Here is a 21,549-nt window from a genome sequence, read left to right on the forward strand (position 1 = left end):
AAGTGATTTGGACAATGTATGGGCTGTATCTTTTTACTTCTGGGTTTTTTAATCCAACACATTGAAATGAAAAAGAACTGTTTTTAACATTAGTGTTTTGTCAGGGTACTACATGTTTGAAAAGCAAGTAAACTGACTTCCAATGTAATCATCATGTAAACAACTGAAAATGCAGTATCTAATGTTTAAATTGCAGACAAAGAGGGGCCAAAGGCTTCTGTTTTCTGATGCAGCTGAATGGTGACAAAAGGTTGTGTTCTGTGGATTAGTAACCTTTATCTGTGACAGAGAACACTTGCTTGCCAATAACTAAGATTGGTTCTCAGATTGTTTCCAGCACTAGGCTGCTCAACTAAATAAAGAGACACGGAGTGAGATGGGGAAAGGAAGTGTGCAGACTTTGTCCATGCCTAGAAACTGCCTGTTCTTTGCAGCCAAAAACCCAGTTTAAACCTGAAGAAAATCAGTTATCCTTCCAACAGCATTTGCTGTAACCTGTGACTTTTGAATTGATAAGTCAGAGACAGTGACATTTTTCAAGTGAAAGTTCATTTGAAATGCTTACAAACTCATAGAAACATCCAGAGAAAGACATCGGAAGAAAAAAGAGTCTCATCACCCAAAGAAGAACCATTTCCATCTCAACATCAAAACTGGGAAGCAAACACCACCAAAGTGATTTTCTAGTTTTTTTTATCTCCGCCAATAATCTATTTTCACCTATTTATCTGTGTGCGTATGTAAGGGGGAGTTTAAAAGGGATTAAGTGTTTTAGTTAGTGTGTCAATGGTTTAGATCTGCTTACTATAGTCCAATTACTCGTAATAAATAATAATTCTCGGTTAGTACAGAAATCTGATCTGTGTTTTCTATCAAACTGAAAGACAGGTAAATTGTAATGCTGTGCATACTGCAAAAAAAAAACTTTAACATTTGATATGGCTCCTTGAATTCTCCAGAAATCAGTGGAGGCTGTACTTATTCAAGATCAAATTTGACAGGTTTTTAACAAGAGACAATAAAATCAGTGAGTATGGCAAAAAGAGAAGTGGAGTTGACGCCACAATGAAATCATCCGAGATCTAACTGAATGGTGGAGCAGACTCAAAATGCCAAGAGCTTACTCTTGCTCTCAAGATCTCACCAGACAGTTCTGCACTCAACTACCAAGACAGAGTGCAGAACTATACCATTACAATCATTTATCAAAGCAGACTGTTAGCATCATACATCTAAAATTCAAGTTTAAGAACTGCCCATTAATACCCAGTTTCTACTGTCCATCCTCTATTTGCCTCCTCCAAATCTGTCCCTTGCCTTTTCAGACGTGGTGGGTCTCTGAGAAATGTGTGTGAGCTTCTCACCTTGTATTCAGAAATTCATATTTTCAATCAAATCATGCTCAGTCACTGCAAATGATGAGTAAAAGATACCTGGAGACATGTTGCATGTTGGTCCCCAAGGATCATCATCCCAAGGTGAGACTTCCAAACTGAAGTCAATTTCCATGTCCATATCCTATTGAAGTAAAAACAGAAGGGAAACTTTACATTTTCGCACAACACAATTTTTCAACCTGCCACCATGAAAGCCGACAATTCCAATAGCTCTATATTCCTTACCTGCAAAATTCCTTACCTTCAAAGCTTTTTTGAGCATGTAAGATATTGTATACAATGTTAAATCAACATTATCCACGAAATTAAGTTGTCATTTTTTAACTAAACTTGGCTTTTTGGCCCAGTAGTTTCAATTCTTTACTGTTATAAACTAAGTCACTTCATCAAAATAGAACAAAAATATCTCAATATAGACTGGGAAAAACACTGACTCTAGAACCCCTACCAACTCCATGACATCAGGTGAATACTTTTCACCTTGTTAAACTGACCTTACATAATGGCATACCTAAAAATGAGGTGATAACCTGGTGAAGATGTATGCAGGTAGTTCTACATTGTAAAACACTAGAAGTAGCATGCTACAGAATAAAATTATTGCACAATTAACAAATCAGATGCAAGCCACATCCAGCCATGAATTGTGGTCGATAAGTAAATTAACAAAAGGAGGAGGGTTCTTCCTCAAAATGTGGAGCTGAGCACTTCAGTGTAAAAGACAAGGTTTAAGCATTAATATTTATCTTCAGCCACACATGCCAAGTAGGGGATCTATCCCGAGGTCCCCAGCATCACAGATCCTGCCTTCAGCCAATGCAATTCACTCCCAGCGATATCAAGAAAAGTTGTCGTCCCTGACAACATCCCAGCAACAGTACTGAAGATATATGCTCCATAATTATGCCCAAGTATTCCAAAACAATAACAGTGGAATCCACCAGAGTGTGGAAAATTGTCCAGCTAGGTTCTGCCTACAAAACGGAGCCAAAACCGAATCCAGCCAATTACTGCACTAGGTTACACTCAATTGTCAAAGTGATGGAAAAGGTTGCAGACAATGCTGTGACCAGCTTTTGTAGACAATATTTATATGGCTGGCCCAATTCAGTTGCCAGTCAGGAGTAATCCCAGGATACTGATAGTGAGAAATTCAGCAATAGCAATGCTATTAAATGTGAAAGGGATTATTGGATACCTCTTGTTGAAAATGGTCATTATCTGACATGTAGGACTTGAAAGTTCCTTTGCAATTAACAGTCAGTGTCAGAATGTTGTCCAGGTCTTGTTGCATTTGGACACAGTATTGCAGATCCAGACAGTCACAAAAGGTGCTGAACATTGTGCAATGTGACCTTACAACAGAGGGAAGGTAATTGAAGAAGCACCTGAAGATGGTAGTCCGAACACATCACACTGCAGTGATGACCAATGCTCAGATGATTGACCTTCAATAATTGCAACCATCTTATCTTATGCCAGTATAACTCCAAAAAGCAAAAAGATGTCTCTCTGGTTCACACTTACTCCACATTTGCCAGGGATCCTTGATGCCATTATTCGGTCTAATGCATTCTTGATGTCAAAGCAATCATTCTCAACTTCCCTCTTAACTTCAGGTTTTCTGTTCATATTTGGACTTAGGCTGTAATGAGGTCAGAGGCTGAGTAGTCCTGTGAAGCCCCCTAAATTAAGCACCAGTAAGAAGGTTATTTGTTGATTAAGTTTCGCTTGACAGCACTGTAAACCACTCTTCCATTCACTTGGCAAGTCATGATGGAGTGGTGATTGGTTTGGTTGGATTTAACCTGGTTTTTCAGGACAAGTGTGATTGTTAGAGGTCAGAGGTCAATTATCTAAGTCCCAGACATTACTGCAAGTGGTGTTGAGGATGGTGTTTGATGCCCAACCACCTTTAGCTGCTTCTTCAGATGCCTTCCTTCCATCCTAAATCAGAGACGCAGATTTTGATTAACTCATATCCACATACTAGTGCAAGATTGGACAACATCCAAGCTTTGGCTGCAAAGTAATAAGTGCCTTGATACAAAAGTTCAGCAATTATCGTTCCAAACAAGAGAGAATCCAAACATCTGTCCTCAATGATTGTGACAACAGTAACGTTGAAACCCTCACGACCATCACACTGGACAAGAAGCTGAACAGAACAAGCCTTTTAAATATTGGTGGCTAAAGAACAAATCAGCATCTAGGAATTCTGTAGCAATGCATATACTACTGAAAATTTACAGGACACAGATCAAGATTGCGATAGAATATTCCCCACTAACCTGGCTGGGTACAGTCCATCATTTTCATGAAGTTTGACAACATTCAGCACCACAAAAACTCCTTCCCTTCACCACCGACAGACAATTTACAAAATGCACTACAGCAACTCACCAAGGATCCTGAGACAACACCTTTCAAACTGACAACCACCTAAAAAGAGAACAGCACTAGAAGCTCAAGGACACCACGACCTACAAACTCCTTCAGTGTATTTGGATCCAAACCTTTTTTTTAAAGATATTTTTATTAGAAATTTAATATTTTGACAGATTTACAAAAATAAACAGAACTTTCAAGCACAAACATTAATATAAAAATAGATCTTAAATATATAATCATCAAAATTCAAAGGAATGATACTAAAGAAGAAAGAAAAACAATGAAACTCAGTTAACTACTAATCTAATCCACAATTATCCAGAGTGTATAGTTGAGTCACTTACATCCTTCAAACAAGAAAAAATGTTCTCTAATACACTCATAACAGTATAATAAAAAGGAAACTATTTCCAAACAATAAGAACAAAAAAAAACATGTTTGAATGGAGATCCTCCCCCTTATTCTCAGGGGGCCTTACTTCCTTTCTAAAGGTCCACCATATCCTCTCCCAAACAGTGTCCCACCCTTGACCCGGGCGCTCCTTAATAGGATTTAGATATAATACCGAGCTAGAGTTAACAGTGAGCATCCCACCCCCACCCCTCCCCACCCATACCTGAGTATATCTGATAGCATCAATGCCACGTACAAACACACATAACTATAAAATTACAACTCCAACAAATTACAGTTAAGTATAATAACATAAAATAGCAAGGGAAGACAACCCTGCTCCCAGAAGCAAAAGTAAAGTAGAGTAAAGTATCCATTTCTCCCCACGGAGTGTGGAAGAGGCAAGCCAACATAAATTGTCTCTTACGATTTATTTAAACGAGTCTAAAAGTTCCTTAGCCTCTTCTGGTGATCTAAAATTATACTCGGATCCTTCGTGGTTAAAGCATAACGTCGCTGGGTAGCGTAAGGTGTATTGAATATTTAAGTTCCTTAGACATTTCTTCACCTCATCAAACGCCTTCCTCCTTCGTGCCAAAGCCGGGGAGAAGTCCTGAAATAACATAATCTTGGATCCTTCATGAATCATAGCTTTAGGATCCTTTCCAAGCTTTCTGGAGGCGTCCAGGAGTATCTGCCTCTCCCTATAACTCTGCAGCCGGAACAGGACCGGGCGTGGGCGCTGGTTTGGGCCAGATCCGCGTACTGCGACCCGGTAGGCCCACTCCACCCTTACCCGGTCAGTTTCAGCCCCCAGGTTTAAAAGCTGGGGCAACCATCGCTCCAGAAATACTGCTAACTGTCCCTTCTCTTCTAGTTCAGGGAGGCCCAGAAGACGGATATTCTTTCTCCAATTTCTATTATCCAGGTCATCCATGTAGATTTCAAAGGCCCGGACTCTCTGCTCCAGAGCTCGCACCTGTTCTGCAGCTGTTTGTGCTGCAGCCTCGGAGGTCGTGGCCTTTAGCTCCGCCCCCTTCACTCGGCCCTGTAATTCCTCGAGAGCCTGGCTGTGTTTCTGCAGCTTTTCTTCGAATGCATTCCATCTCTGTCTGGATTCTGCAATGAAATTGACGAGTGTCGATTCCAGCCTGGCAATCATCTCTTCAAGGCCTGTTTTTACATCAGCTGCAGCCGGAGGAGGAGAGGAGGGTGGGGGAGGGGTCTTTGTTTTCTGAGAGCTGCGGGATCCCTTTGGTTTACTCATTATCCACTTAATATTAAACTGCTTAAATATAATAGTAAACAGCTAATTAAGGTTAGAAAATTTTTTTGGGTGGTTTGGTAAGTGTGGTGGGGGTGAGTAACTTACTTTACCCAGGTTTTGGGAAGAGCACTGTAAACTCAGACTTGCTGAGTCGCCGCCATCTTGGATCTCCCGGATCCAAACCTTTTAACTCCCTTACCAGTACAGTGTATGGACCAAACTCCCATATCTGTATCTGTCCAAGAAGATGACTCATCACCAATCTTCAAGAGAAATTACGAGTGGATAACAAATACTGGTTGAACCAACAATTCCCACATTTCAGGAACAATTAATGTTTTTCATCAATCTCACAGACTGTTTACCCTAAACGGTCCATATTCACCACAAACGCATGAACATTTCCACTGTCATTCTTCATTTCTTCCTTGTAAAAGAGGACGAACAAATCCCTAGCCATCATCATTCTCCTTTATTTATGTGAACTTATTGTCACAATTAAGAATTTCTTGTTGAATTTCAGTCAATTGATCCAAATAAAGAAAACACTATGGAAACCAGACTGAGAATAAGGCTGCCTTTTTGTGGAACGTTCTTTCTTCCAATTCCACCAAACTACCTCCCTTCACATCCTTTCAGATATATCAGATATATTGAGGACTATATCAATGCTATTTACTGTTTGCCACTTGAACCAGAAAATTTGATCAACTTTGATCGTCAATCATTCAATATGCATTACTTGCCTTTCGACAGTCGTAGTTATTTGAACTATATTTCCACCTCTCCAGTTGCGTGGAAAGACTTTCTCAGTTTCTAAACCTCGATCATGTTTTTTTCAGATGATGCCACTTTCCATATCAATACTTAAGAAATACCTTTCCTTCACCCAATTTTATGGAGAGAAAATCCATCTTATTCATTCCATTTCCAGTAGTTTTGCTCTTGACTCTTCAACTCTCTCCAAACATTTGGCAGGATTCCGCTCTATTCTGACCTTTCATAACACTGGACTCAACGCTGATCATTCACTATTCCCACCATTATGTCGAGCATGATACCACTGAACACATGCTGCACTCTTTTTATCAGAGATCTTTCTAACACCTTGGTCCATTCCTCCATCAATTCCCCACATTTATTCTCAAGACAACTTGCTCTGCAAACATACGAGATTCACAAAAAATTCACCATTTAAATCTTCCCTTCTCAACAATGAAGGCCACAATTATTTCTTCTAGGTGTAACTGCAATTTCCTTGCACTCAGAGTCACAGAGTCACACAGATGTACAGCATGGAAGCAAATATTTGGTCCAATTTATCCATGCCAATCAGATATCCTAAATAAATCTACTCCTATTTGCCAGCATTTGGCCCATATTCCTCTAAACCCTTCCTATTCATATACCTATCCAGATGCCTTTTCAATATTATAATTGTACCAGCCCCCACCATTTCCTTTGCTAGCTCATTCTGTACATGCATCACCCTCTGCATGAAAATGTTGCCCCTTAGGTCCTTTTAAATCTTTCCCCGACCCAAGGGAAAAGACCTTGTCGATTTAACCTATCTATGTCCCTCATGATTGTGTAAACCTCTAAGGTCATCACTCAGCCTCTGACACTCCACGGAAAATAGCCCAAGCCTATTCAGCCTCGCCCTATAGCTCAAACCTTCCACTCCTGGGAACATTCAGGTAAATCTTTCCTGAACCCTTTCAAGTTTCACACCTTCTTTCTTATAGGAGGTAGAGGAGAACTGCACACATTATTCCAAAAGTGGCCTAACCTAATGTTCTGTACAGCTGCAACATGACACCCCTCCCCCCCCCCCAACAAAACTCTCATATTCAATGTATTGCTCAATAGAGGAAAGCATACCAAATGCCTTCTTCATTATCCTATCTACCTGCAACACCACTTTCAAAGGAACTACGAACCTGCACTCCATGTCTGTTTGTTCAGCCACACTCTCCAGAATCTTACCATTAAGTGCATAAGTCCTACCATGATTTGCCTTTCTAAAATGCAGTACTTCACATTTATCTAAGTTAAACTTAATCTGCCACTCCTCAGCCCATTGGCCAATCTGAGCAAGATCCCCTTATACTTCTGCACTGTCCACTACACCTCCAATTTTGGTGTCATCCGCAAACTTTTGATTGCACTCTACATAGTTCCAACTGAACTCAACTCACATTTGAAAGGTGAAATGCAAACCAATTTATAATCCATTTATAACTTAAGGCTTAATGTTGAACTAAAAATTTTCAAATCATAATCTCTGCATTTTTCTGGGCAGCAGCTACGGTAATACAGGGTGACGCCTGTCTCCATGGGGCCGGTTTCCGTGGTTTCAGTTACCCGCAGGTTACTGTGGTCCAAACATATTATAGGGAACGTTCCTGAACTAGGAACCAGAAGACTGCCGGGTTGGTGTATTTCCCATTTAAATGAATGGGCTCACATCTATCCACTGTTTCGGGCTTCTACGGTAGGTCTTGGAACGTGTCCCCCATGGATACGGGGAGACAGCTGTAATTCTATTTTTCCAATTATGCTTCGTCTACATTCCAGTGCCATATCCTTTTGTTTTGTATGTTCATCCCTTTTATCATTTAATATCACTGTCTTCCTTCTATCGTAAACCTTCCCTTATATTATTTTCACAATGTCAATGTCTTACTTTCTCTACTTCTGTATTTGCTCAAACTGTTATATCTTTGTACTAATGATGATGAGAGTCATCAATCTCCAATGTTAATACTCTTTCTCCCATGCTACTTGTCCTGATTATTTACAACTTATTAAAATTTCATTAAAATTTTATTCCATTGCACTTCAACAGGTCACATTCCCCGGCTCTTCAGTGTTTTGAGCTTCTAAAAGCTCTGAACAAAGCAAGAACAATTTTCCACATTAAAATTTAGGTTTGGTAGTAGGCAGTCAGTACAGGGGCATTTTGAATATAAATCAGAGGTATTGGCCATAAAAGGAATTTAAAGTCCATGAGCTAAGAGCGTTTCGTGTTATTAATCAATACTCGAAGCTATGCACTGAAGGAAAATATTCTGAAATATTTCTGATGAATTTTAACCCAATACATCACTTGAAACTAAATCTGTCCCAAATGGAAACCAAAAACTTGTCTCAATCATCAGTCTAAGTCTACATAGCATATCCAGTAATTATCCAACAACACCGAGGCATAGTTCTGCATATTGTCAAATCAATCTCACTCATTCAAAGGCCTTTTTCATCCAAATTAAATCAAACTGTTTAAGCACTGTCACCAGAAGAAGTCTTTCTTCAGTCTCTGACAAACAGAAAATGTTCATGGCCATAGAGGTTGCAAACAGGACAGAATTGTGGAAGAACAAAATTAACTAGCACACAGCATAAAAACTGGAAATATAAAAGACGTACTCAATATACTAGGAGGGCATTGCACCGGTAGTGCAGATCACTAGCACATTTTATACCCGCGCTGTTGAATAGATTATTTTAAAAAAGCATAAAATTAATTTGTACCTCAACATATCAAGGGCAATTGCTAAGTTAAGACTAATTTATTTTCACAACTAATATCAACTTTTGTGACTGATTTGAAAATGCTTTCACCACCTTACTTGAAAGCTGCATGTTTATGAATGGCTCCATCTACTGTGCAAACTTTGAACAACTTACGGTAAAGGAACACCAACAATGGTTCAAATGAACTAGTTTATGAGACATCAGATAAATAATTTGTTTAAACTGCACAGAGAAAATATCAACTATTCACTTGGTCTTTTGAGAGGCAGATCAAGGTTTAAATAGAAATGTGAGCAAGACCAACATTTTTACACGAGTTAGTTCAACTAACTTGTTGACTTTTTTGATGAATGTAAAGACTATGTCTTAAAATTGCTTTAAAACCCAAGGATTGCTACGTATTTTGAAAGCAAGTAATGTGACACACACATTGTGAGCTTTGTTTACACAGTTGCCTGTTCAAGCAGTAGCAAAGTTTAGTTTGAATTCAAACTCGTGTCGAAGGATTGCATAAAATGGAGATTTGGTTAACCACAAATAGCAGAATGATTTGTGAAATATTGATCAGTTAGCAATGACAAAGGTCTTCTGCCTGCCAACAAATGTATTATTGGTTTTCATAAAGATGAATAGCTCAAGGTTGTGAACAAGACACAGAAAGGCCTTTGGATGATGACACACTTGATTTTCTGTAGTAAGCCACTTTGAAGTGAAGAAAACCACTTTATCTTTCCTTCAGCAGTTGTAGGAAGTTGGTACTTTCAATTTGTAAATAAATCAGCCATTCTATGCCTCTTCCAAACAGTTAGAGACAAGAAAACTGCAGGAATCCAAAGTTGATCAGCAGGAGGCTGGAAGAACACAGCAAGCCAAGCAGCATCAGGTGGTGGAGAAGTTGACGTTTCGGGTGTAACTCTTCTCAGGACTGGGGATGGGTTTAGGGGAAGCTGCAGATAAACAGGGTGGTGAGGTAGGGTGGTGAAGTGGGGACGGGTGAAGGCAGGTACAGGATATGACCTGATTGGTCAATGAGAGGAATGAACCTGGTAGGTGGCTGGGTGGTGGGTGGAGGAGTGGAGGGGGGGGGAAAGGGTCTGGGAAAGGAGTCAGGGAAGGGAGGTTATTTGAAATTGGAGAACTCAGTGTTGAGTCCTCCAGGTTGTAGGCTGCCCAGGCGGAAGAGGTGGTGTGGTTCCTCCAATTTGCAGATTGTTTCCTTGTGCCAATGGAGGAGGCCAAGCATGGTCATGTTGGATAGGGAGTGGAAAGTGGAATTAAAGTGAGCAGTGACTGGTAGGTCCGGTTGGCCCCTGCGGACCCAGCTGAGATGCAGAAATATCTTATCTCTACCTATTCTATCACAGAAATGCTTCAATATAGCTGAACATCCAAACAGTAAACCTACTGATCACTGCTGAAGAGAGAGACATAATTCATGTAATACTTACAAATGGATTTTTCAAAGCTTCAAGCACATCACTGGAATCATTTAGTTCATCAAACAGTAATGATTCTACAAGAAACAAAAAAAATTATTATGGAATTTGAAATAATTCCATAACATGGAATACAGTTTTCTAAAAAAAATGTGGAATACAGTTTTCTAAAAAATGAAACATTCTAGATAAGTGACATTAATTATAACACTTTAAAACAGAGGATAGCCCAAGTACAAACTGCAAGAGTTAATCTCACATTGCATGGCAACCTAAAGGCTGTAACCTGTACAAACATCATATGATGTTGGGACACATTCAAAGGTGCCTCAGGGACTCTGCTAGGATCCTTTTCTTTAAGATACTCTGATTGGTATAGCGTGAGCACCCTCTGCCGGAAGTAAGTGGGCAAGATTTAGAGCAGCAATATTCTGAGACTTTCTAGGATAATTAGAATAATCCGGAACTTTGATGATAGAAAAACATCCTCAAGTAGAATCGTAGAGGGTCATAGAGGTGTACAGCACGGCAACACCCTTCAGTCCAACCCGTCCACGCCGACCAGATATCCCAACTCAATCTAGTCCCACTTGTCAAGCTAAATAAATGAAGTGGCAACTGTTTGTTCTACATTATCTGCCAACTGGCAGCATTTTCACTTCTCAGAGTCAGATGCAAATTGCCAACTCAGCTGGTTATTTATCATCAATCAAAGCACAAAACGCAGACAAGTTTTTTTTGTCATTGCCGTTTGAGGGAACACTGTACACATTTATTGCCACTTTGCTTTATGAAACTGCAGCAACTTAAACCCATTGGCTTTAAAGTACGGAGGGTGTAAAATACATTTTACAAATGCAAATTATTCCCTTATATTTGTGACCAAGTTAGCCATGAATTACTTCTGAAAATGAAAGCTTATGAAGTGAAACAGAAAATATTTACAAGTTATTTTAAGCAGCTGAGAACATTTCTTTCTGTTGGCAGAAATGGTATGTGGGCAGAATTACATGAAGCTATTAATTCTGGGTTTTTGGCAAGTATTAAGTTGACAAGTTAACCGAATTTAACAATGCAGCAATGTAAAGTAAGACAGAAAAGGAGAAAATGCTGGAAAATCTCAGCAGGTCTGGCAGCATCTGTAAGGAGAGAAAAGAGCTGATGTTTTGAGTCTAACTGTCCAGCTTTGACAAAGGGTCAGTTAGACTCTAAGCGTCAGCTCTTTTCTCTCCTTACAGATGCTGCCAGACTTGCTGAGATTTTCCAGCATTTTCTTTTTTGTTTTCAGATTCCAGCATCCGCAGTAATTTGCTTTTATAAAGTCAGACACAGGTGAAATACTGTGAATAGTTTTGGTCCCCTTATTTAAGGGAAGATACTTTGGCCTTGGAGGCAGTCCAGAAGGAATCATTAGGTTGATCTTGGTTATAGAGGACTGTCTTACAAGGGGAGGTTGAGCCTGTAGAGGCAACCTTATAGATATGCTTGGAGAACTTGACAGGGTAGATGTGAAAAGGTTGTTTTTTTTCGTGGGAGAGTCTAGTACCAGACAGCATAATCTCACAGTAAGGGGTCTCCCATATAAGATACAGCTAAGGAGAAATATCTTTTCTGAGGGGATACTGAATTTGTGGAATTCTTGACAGCAGAGGACAGTCAAGCCTGGTCATTAAGAATATTCAAGGCTAAGGCAAATCAAGAAAGAAATCAAGGGTTCTGAGAAAAAGACAGGAATATAGAATTGAGGATCATCAAATCATCCATGATTTCTAAATGGCAGAGCAGAACTGATGGGCTGAATGACCCTACTTCTGCGCCTACATCTTATGATCCAAAGGAACATTATTTACTTGGTTAAGATGAATTTTAAATTCCCTTTATTCCAGAAAGAAACTGACCTTTTGAGCATACTACACACCATACAACAATCAACAACTAATCCATTAATTTAAAAGATAATTTACTAATACAGCCACACTTCTTCAGTAAACTCATAGGAAAAGGTACTGTGGTTGCATAGATGCATTTTTAGGCAGAATGTGGTATTACGATAAGGGGACACGGATTTAGCATTGCAGTAAGGACATCCTTCCTCAGATAGAGACCAAAACTGTACACAGTACTCATATGCAATCTCACCAAGGCTCAATACAACTGCAGTAATGCATCTTTACATAAGCAATCAACTTGCCTCGAAATGAATACTAATATAGCATTTGCCTTCCTAATTCTTGCTGCTCCTGCATGTTAGCTTTTAGTTACTCATGAACAAGGACATCTGATCCCTTTAGAAATATTCTGCCTGTGTTTTTTTTCTACCAAAGTGAAATGGTACAAAAGTTCACTCCAAACTCAGATGTTTGGAAATCTTATTCAGGATAAATTTAAATGATTTGAAGAGAAATAAAGATGGATGGGAAAATAATTCCTGACTTTGGGTCCTGCACAGCTAAAATTCAATACTAAAGCAAAGCAAGTGGAGGATGCACAAAGAACCAGACTTGGAAAAAAGGAATAAAGTTCTTGGAAGGCTGTATGAGATTTATTGACTTAAGGTGGAGAATTGCCAGAAAGGGGGGGAGGGGGGAGAAATTTTAAGGTGAGAGTGCCAAGGCACCAATAATGACATAGGTCACTGAGCATGGTGCTGATGGTCAATGAGTTTTGGAGAAAGGCAAAGTTTATGGAGAACAGAAGATGGGAGGCCAGCTAAGGGCACATTAGAACAGTTAAATCTGGATGTAACAAATAGATGGATTGACAGATTCAACAGTGGTTGAGATGGGGCTGAAAAACAGAGACAGTGAATGAGATGAGAAACTCATCTTGGGGCCAAGAGGTCACTGAGATTGTAAGAGTTGATTTCAATGCGAGGGTCATATATGACCAATTAACTGAGTTTGTGTCAGGGCTCAAAAACAATGCGCTTTCTGTTCCCAGAGTTTAAATTCTCTGATGTTAAATTATCCAAGTAATACTCAAACCCCATATTCCGACTTTTTAACAGACACTAGAGGTTTATATGGACCTGCTGCGCTTTTCCAGCAACACATTTTCAGCTCTGATCTCCAGCATCTGCAGACCTCGAAGTTTATATGGAGGTGACAAGTCTCGATAATTGGAACATTCTTGTTTCTGAAATCTAAACATCCACGGGTGTGGGGCTACAATTCAGTGATCAAAGTCTTGACCTTTCAGAACATGCTGACGTTTTTGACCTACCAAATAGTAAAATATGTCACATTAGCACACACCCCTCAGTTACATTGCCAGAAAGCACATTTGTGAAATTCTGCAAGTAATGGAAATCCACATTGCTCTCACCAGCTGGAAGTAAAACACAACGCTTGCAACTGGGACCCTTTTTTTTAAGATTGGGCCTCCATCCTCAAAAGAAACAATCGCAATGAGGATTGAGTACCATCATCCAGGACTCTTGCTGAATTTGGCACATGCCAATCTCCACAAAAGACCAACACAATTATATTTCTACCACCTAGTTTTCAATGATTTCATTCAGGGAATCATTAAAGTTTAAGTACAGAAACTGTTTTTGTATGGAACAGCATTAAAACTTTGACTTGGAGAACATCTATTTTGAAAAAAAAGCTTCCATCCCATTCACTGACATTGCTGTATTATTTTTGAGGCTCTGAAATAATAGTCTGGAAACCAATAAGTTGGAGTAAACTCTTAATTAGTATTTAATAACAATATAGGTATTTTGCATTTTTAAGAGGGCGGCACGATGGCTCAGTGGTTAGCACTGCAGTCTCACAGCACCAGGGACCCGGGTTGATTCCAGCTTTGGGTGACTGTGTGGAGTTTGCATGTTCTCCCAGTGTCTGTGCAGTTTTCCTCCAGGTGTTCCGGTTTCCTCCCACAATCCAAAATGTGCAGGTCAGGTGGATTGGCCATGCTCAAGTGCCCGTAGTGTTAGATGCATTAGTCAGAGAGAAATTAGTCTGGGTGGGTTACTCTTCGGAGGGTCAGTGTGCACTTATTGGGCCAAATGGCCCGTTTCCACACTGTAGAGAATCTAATCTAATCTCATCTTAATGCAATAAAACATATCAAAGAACTTTAGAGGAAAATTAAGCACCAAGTTTCTTAAAGATGATATTCAAGAAGTTGGCCTAAAGTTTACTGCTAAAAGTAGATTTAAGATATTAATTTTGGGGGATCCAAGATGGCGGCGACCCAGCAAGTCTGAGTCCATAGTGCTCCTCCCAAGACTTGGACAAAGTGGGCCACCTGCCTCCAGCACACTCACCAAATCATTTAAAAATAGTTTTTACTTAATGTAATTAGTTGCTCTGTACTGAATTTAAACAATCTAATCTAATCTAAGAAGGACTAAAGGGAAGGAAGTCCATAGTTCTCAGCAGGCAGGAACCCCTCCCCCACCCTTCCCAGCTGTAGCTGAGGCGTCCGCAGCCGCTCCGGGGGACTTACGCACGCTGGCGAGCCTCATGGAAATAATCTCCAAACTTGATGCGAAGATCGACACCTTCATCGAAGAGTCCTGGAGCCGATGGAATTCACTCTCGGCCGCTACAATAGCACAACCGAGACACCAAGGAAATTGAGTGCCGAGTCAGAGGGGCGGAGCTAAAGGCCGCGACCTCCGAGACTATAGCAGAATCTGCCGTGGATTGGGTCCGCACTCTCGATCAGCGAGTCCGGAACTGAGAGAATCACATCGACGATCTTGATTCTCGAGGTCGTGGAAAAAATATTCGTTTGCTGGGCCTTTCCAAAAAGAAAGAGGAAGGCCAGCTTACAGTGTTTCTCGAGCAGTGGCTTCCACAGCTTTTAAATCTGGAGGCCGGATCAGGCCAGGTAAGGGTGGAATGGGTCTGCCGGGTTGCAATATGCGCGCCCGGCTCGAACCAGTGCCCCTGCCTGGTCCTGTTCCAGCTGCAGAGCAATAAGGAAAGGCAGGTACTCTTAGAAGCTTCCAGAAATCTTGGGAAAGATCCCCAAGCCATGATTTATAAAGGATCCAAGATTATGTTATTCCAGGACTTTTCCCCAGCTCTGATCTGAAAGAGGAGGGCGTTTGACGAAGCGAAGAAGTGTTTAAGGGACTTGAATATTCAATACTCCTTGAACTACCCAGCAATGCTATGCTTTAACCACGAAGGGTCCATGTACAACTTCGGATCGCCGGAGAAGGTCAAGGAATTTCTGGACTCTCTTAGATAAATTGTAAAAGTTAATTGATGTTGTTTTGCTCTCCCCCCCACCCTGGTTTACACCTTTTTTTAAAATATATTAATCTCTTTCATTACCTTACTGTTTAATATTATTTTCGGGGGTGGGGAGCGGGGCTTATTTATTTGTTCTCTAATTAGCGATTTTCTCCCCCTCCCTCCTTTTTTTTAATATATATTATATATATATATATATATATAGGCGGGGGGGGTCTAGTTAACGTAGGTGGGGGGAGGTGGTTACCTTATTTTATCTCTGCCTTTGAGAGCGGGGCTGCTTCCCCTTTTATTTTGTATTACTATATTTAATTATTATTTGTTGAGACAGTAATTTATAGTTATATATGTTTATACATGGTATTAACATAACCAAATTTTCCAGGTGTTGGTGTGGGTTGAGGGGGGGGGAGAAAGAGGGAGAGGGGATAGGGTGTCACTGTTAACTCTAGCTCTGTAGTATATTTGAATTTTCTTCATCCTATCGCGGGGTGTCTGGGTCAAGGGTGGGGCACTGGTTGGCAGAGGATATGATGGGCTTTTGGAAAGGAAGTGATGCCCCCGGGAACAAGGGGGAAAACCTCCATTTAAATGCGTTTTATATTTTTTTTATTTCGAAATAGTTTTTTATTATATTGATGTGAGTGTATTAAAGAACCTTTATTTTTGTGAATTTTATATGTTCTATGCTCGGGGTGCTCTGGATAGGGTTTCTTCTCCCGAGGGGTCTCGGACTTGCCCGGGCGATTATGGTTAATCAGTCGGTTAAATGGTGCACCTGGAATGTCAAGGGGAGTAATTCACGGTCAAAAGGAAGAAAATATTATCAAACCTCGAGAAAGAAAGGGTTGACATAGGTCTCCTACAGAAGACACATTTATTGGATAAAGAACACTTGAAATTATGACAGGGCGGATTTGATCAGGCATTCTTTTCTTCCTTCAGCTCAAAAAGTCGCGGAGTTGTTCTCCTTATTCAGAAGAATTACCCATTCAAAATCCTGAATCAGATAAAAGACGAATCTGGACAATATATTCTGATTAAAGCCCTTATAAACGGAGAGGAATATGGGACCTTAAATCTGTATTGATCCCCGGCACATCCTTTTAAATTTATAATGGAAGCCTTCTCAAAATTATGACTCTCAGTGTTCGTCATACAGTTATAGGGGGAGATTTTAATTGTCTTATGGATCCGGAAATAGATAGGATTCCCAAGAGTACTGCAGGAGTATCTCCCAGATCCAGACAATTGGCGGATTTGAACAAAGAATTAGGACTAGTAGATGTATGGAGATGCCTTCACTCACAGGGTAGAGATTTTTCTTTTTACTCCAATCCACATAAATGTCAAACCAGAATTGATATGTTTTTTGCTCCCTCGATTTTGAAAAAATTCCATATCATTCTGTAAAATAGGCAGTAAAACAATTTCTGATCACGCTGCTGTATATATGGAAATCAAGGCGAGGAACAATGAGACATCCCCCCAGCGCTAGCGTATGGATCCCTTTCTGATTCTGAAGATCCAGGGATATCTCCTGTTTAGGGGATCTGTTAAAAGAAGAGGTCCTGTTGACATTTCAACAGCCACATCAGAAATTTGGATTACCTAATGGTGATCTCTTTCGATACTTCCAAATTCGAGATTACATACAGAAGAAGACTATGCTATTAGATAGTCTTTATAAATCAGATAGAGAATGTAGAGTGTTATGGCCAATGGGGGAATCTTCGGTTAGCACTATTTATCATTTATTAAAGAAGTATCGGGAGATATGGACAATCTGCTTAAAACATGGGATCAGGATTTGGGACTGGAAATCTCTAAAGAAATGTGGAATGACATTTGGGAAAATGCCAGAAAAATCTCCATCTGCAACAGAACTCAGGCCATTCAGTTGAAGATATTTCATAGGGCCTATATAGCACTGGACCGATTGGCAAAATTTAAGGCAGGAGCCTCTTCAATGTATCCCAAATGTAAAATAGAGGTAGGAATCTTCTTTTCTAGTTGGTAGGAAACTTCTTTTCTAGTTCATGTTAAGGAAACTTAAAATCAAGAGAAACAAAGCGAAACATCAAGTATGCTTCAAAATCGAATGATGCCAAAAAGATAAAGTTAAAGGCATACTACCTAAATGCACACAACTATTGCAACAAGGTAGATGATTATGACTGAATTCACATTACAAAAATATGGCGGCATGGTGACCAGGACTGGGAACTGCATGTTCAAGGTATATGACATTTCGGAAGAATAGAAAAAGAAGGAAAAGGAGGTAAAATTGTACCCTGAATGATTACTTTGTTTTTATTGAGGAAGATTCATGAAATCTCCCAGAACTAGAGATGCAAGTGGCTAGGGAGAAGAAATTGAAAGACATGAGCATCAGCAATAAGATTGAACTGGAAGTATCAATGGCTGCAAGTTGATGAATCCTCAGGACCTGATGGTCGACACTGCAGAGTGTTGAAAGGGATAGCTATTGTTAATGCATCAGTGATTTTCTTCAAAATTCAGTAGATTTGGAATGATTACCGCAGATTCAACAGTAGCAAATGTCATTCCACTACTTAACGAGGGAGTGCAAGAAAATATAGGGAACTCCAGATTTACGAGGAGAGTGAGGTCTGCAGATGCTGGAGATCAGAGCTGAAAATGTGTTGCTGGAAAAGCGCAGCAGGTCAGGCAGCATCCAAGGAACAGGAAATTCGACGTTTCGGGCATAAGCCCTTCATCAGGATGAAGCCCTCCATTCCTGATGAAGGGCTTATGCCCGAAATGTCGAATTTCCTGTTCCTTGGATGCTGCCTGACCTGCTGCGCTTTTCCAGCAACATATTTTCAACTCCAGATTTACATCAGTCACAGAGAAATTGCTAGAAAGGATTATAAAAGAATGGGATAAATACACACCCTGGTTGATAATGATCTGACGAAGCACAATCAGTATGGATTTACTAAAGAAAATCATGATGAAGGGCTTATTCCCAAAACATTGACTCTCGTGCTCCTTGGACGCTACCTGACCTGCTGTGCTTTTCCCAGCGCCACACTTTTCACCTCTGACTCTCCAGCAAATGCAGTCCTACTTTCTCTTAATTGCTGAAAGCCTCTTCCAAGGATGCCCACCTTGAAATTCTCCTCCTCCCTCCACAAGGATCTCAGCGAGTCTCTTTCCCATTGCAACCCCCAGGTCATCTCCTCTGCCTTGAAGCTCTTCAGCCATGCCCTGAAACAGACCCACTACTACAGCCAAGTCTCTTTGCTCAGCATCTGCCTACCCAACTGACTTATCCCCCATAGACTCCAGACCCCTGTTGAAGGACTTGGACTTGAAACATCGACTCCCCTGCTCTTTGGATGCTGCCGGACCTGCTGTGCTTTCCCAGCACCACACTTTTTGACTCTAAAGAAAATAATGTTTGACAAAACTTGGTTTTATTAAGACAGCACCAACAAAAATAATAAAAGGAGAGTTGATGGACCTGAACATATTTAGATTTTCAGAAAGCTTTTGATAACCTTCTCCCACTTCTAAAGTTATAGCACACAGGATGAGATATAATGTACTGGCATAGATTAGAGAGTGGCTAAAAGACAAAAATAATGATGTGGAGGTGCCGGTGCTGGACTGGGATGGACAAAGTTAAAATTCACACAACAACAGGTTATAGCCCAACAGGTTTGGAGTCATAGAGAGGGACAGCATGGAAACAGACCCTTCGGTCCAACTCATCCATGCCGACCAGATATCCCAACCCAACTTAGTCCCACCAACCAGCACTTGGCCCATATCCTTCTAAACACTTCATATTCACATGCACATCCAAATGCCTTTTAAATGTTACAATTATACGAGCCTCCACCATTTCCTCTGGAGCCTGTTCAGCCTCCCCCTATAGCTCAAATCCTCCAATCCTGGCAACATCCTTGTAAATCTTTCCTGAACCCTTTCAAGTTTCACAACATCTTTCTGATAGGAAGGAGACCAAAATTGCACGCAATATTCCAACAGCGGCCTAACCAATGTCCTGTACAACCGCAACATGACCTCCCAACTCCTGTACTCACTACTCTGACCAATAAAGGAAAGCATACCAAATGCCTCCTTCCGACCTGCGACTCCAATTTCAAGGAGCTATGAACCTGCACTCCCACGTCTCCTTGTTCAGCAACACTCCCTAGGACCTTACCATTAAGTGTATAAGTCCTGCTCAGATTAGCTTCCCCAAAATGCAGCACCTCGCATTTTATTTGGAAGTACAAGCCATCTTTTTGTTCAAAAAGCACACAATCTGCAGGCAGTCGGTTCGTGTGACATTTCATAAACTCTTACTTTGGAAATTGAACTGGTCTGACTCAAGGTTGGGACACAGACAGACAGACAGTCTCTAACCTCACAACTTGAAGGCATCGTCTGAGCCGAGACGTCGCTTTTTAAAAAAAAATAAATAAAACCTTAAGTCAACCCGAGGACTGTGACGTGAAAGCAGTTCTGGGATTTACAAATAAAGTCAATGGAAGCCGGCACGAAGTGATGAAAGACTTAAAGGTTTGGGCAACACATCGCACCAGTTGCGTGGCACTTGGACATTTTACTATAAATTCTGTGTCTTCTGTCGGCTGCCCCACTCGCTCCCTGACGAAGGAGCAGCGCTTGTACTTCCAAGCACAGTGCAGGTAAACCTGTTGGGACGATATAACCTGGCGTTTTGTGTGTGTGTGTGTGTGTGTGTGTGTTTTAACTGAAGACAGCGGGGATGAGGGTGACACCGGGTGCCTCGCGATGATGTGAACTTGGAAACCCAGTGCGTTAGCTCCCGACCTGTGTGAGTGACGCCATGCCGAGTGGGGAAGTGGGGCTGTGAGGAAAACGGAAAGAGACTTCGGGCGGGGGAAAGGACTGGACAAATTCATCGAGCACTTACCTAAGTCCCGGTCCAGGTCCCAGGACCCGCTGCCAATGTCACTGTCCACCGGGTTCAGCCACCCGCCCAACTCGGTGGCCATGTCCCGAGCCCACGCCTGCCCTCGGGCTCTCTCTTTATTTATCAACCGGTTTCACACTCTCTATCCCCTCCCCGATCTTATTTCCCTTCTCTGTTCCGATTTTCCTCCCGGTTTATATTTCTTCCTCTTCCTCTTCCTGTCTCTCTCTGACGCCCGGTTTCACGCTCTCTCCATCCTCCGGCTTTTCGGTTGTTTTTTTGAAACGGAGGGTGATCCCGTCGCGCGGAACACGTCAGCCCAACGACGACGGCGTGTCGGGACTGTCAAACGACCGACAGCTCGAAATCGCGCAATCGGGCACAGCTTGGGGGGGGGGGGGGGGGGGGGGGAAGGGGAGTCTCCTCGGGGAGAAACAAGCCAAAGTGCCTCGGCCGCCCAAGATCTGCAAAGGCAAACTGAAGCCACGGGGTGGTGGTGGTTGGAAACTCGGCAGATCCGTCAGCATCAGTGGAAAGAAAGCAGAGTCAACGTTTCGGGTCCGGTGACCCTTAATCAGGACTGATTTATAGCTAGGAGGAGATGGTGTAGATGTCTTGAAGGCAGGGAATTGGAGAAAGGAGGAAACAGTAAGTGAAGATGGAGCCCAGAAAGAGAGGGAGGGGGAAAAAAACAGTAGCTGGGTAGATGAGGGATAGTTCAGCCATCATAAAACACATTTGATTAGATTTCCTACAGTGTGGAAACAGGCCCTACAGCCCAACAAGTCCATACCAACCCACCCAGACCATTTACCGCTGACTAATGTACTTAACACTGCGGGCAATTTAGTATGACCTGTACATCTTTGGATTGTGGGAGGAAACCAGAGCACCTGGTGGAAACCCACGCAGACGTTGGGAGAATGTGCAAATTCCACGCAGTCACCTGAAGTGGGAATTGAACCTGGGTCCCTGGCCCTGTGA

At 41.3% G+C, this 21,549-nt stretch overlaps 1 protein-coding gene across 2 annotated transcripts in view; it reads right to left on the reverse strand.

Annotated features, from left to right (window-relative positions):
- atf6 (activating transcription factor 6) overlaps positions 1–20,897 on the reverse strand; it is a 327,368-nt gene extending 306,471 nt beyond the window's left edge. Inside the window, exons 1-3 of one of the 2 annotated variants that reach the window (XM_060830102.1) lie at positions 20,566–20,897; positions 10,432–10,496; positions 1,434–1,518 (exon numbers count right to left, since the gene is read on the reverse strand). In XM_060830102.1, the coding sequence (XP_060686085.1) occupies positions 1,434–1,518; positions 10,432–10,496; positions 20,566–20,647 (232 nt within the window). In that variant the 5' untranslated portion in view covers positions 20,648–20,897. Of the gene's footprint in view, positions 1–1,433; positions 1,519–10,431; positions 10,497–20,565 lie in introns of those variants that run through there. The other variant, XM_060830103.1, reaches the window with a different exon arrangement.
- Positions 20,898–21,549: the final 652 nt, after the last annotated feature.

Source organism: Hemiscyllium ocellatum, chromosome 9, assembly GCF_020745735.1.
Source record: "Hemiscyllium ocellatum isolate sHemOce1 chromosome 9, sHemOce1.pat.X.cur, whole genome shotgun sequence".
Lineage (NCBI taxonomy): Eukaryota > Metazoa > Chordata > Chondrichthyes > Orectolobiformes > Hemiscylliidae > Hemiscyllium > Hemiscyllium ocellatum.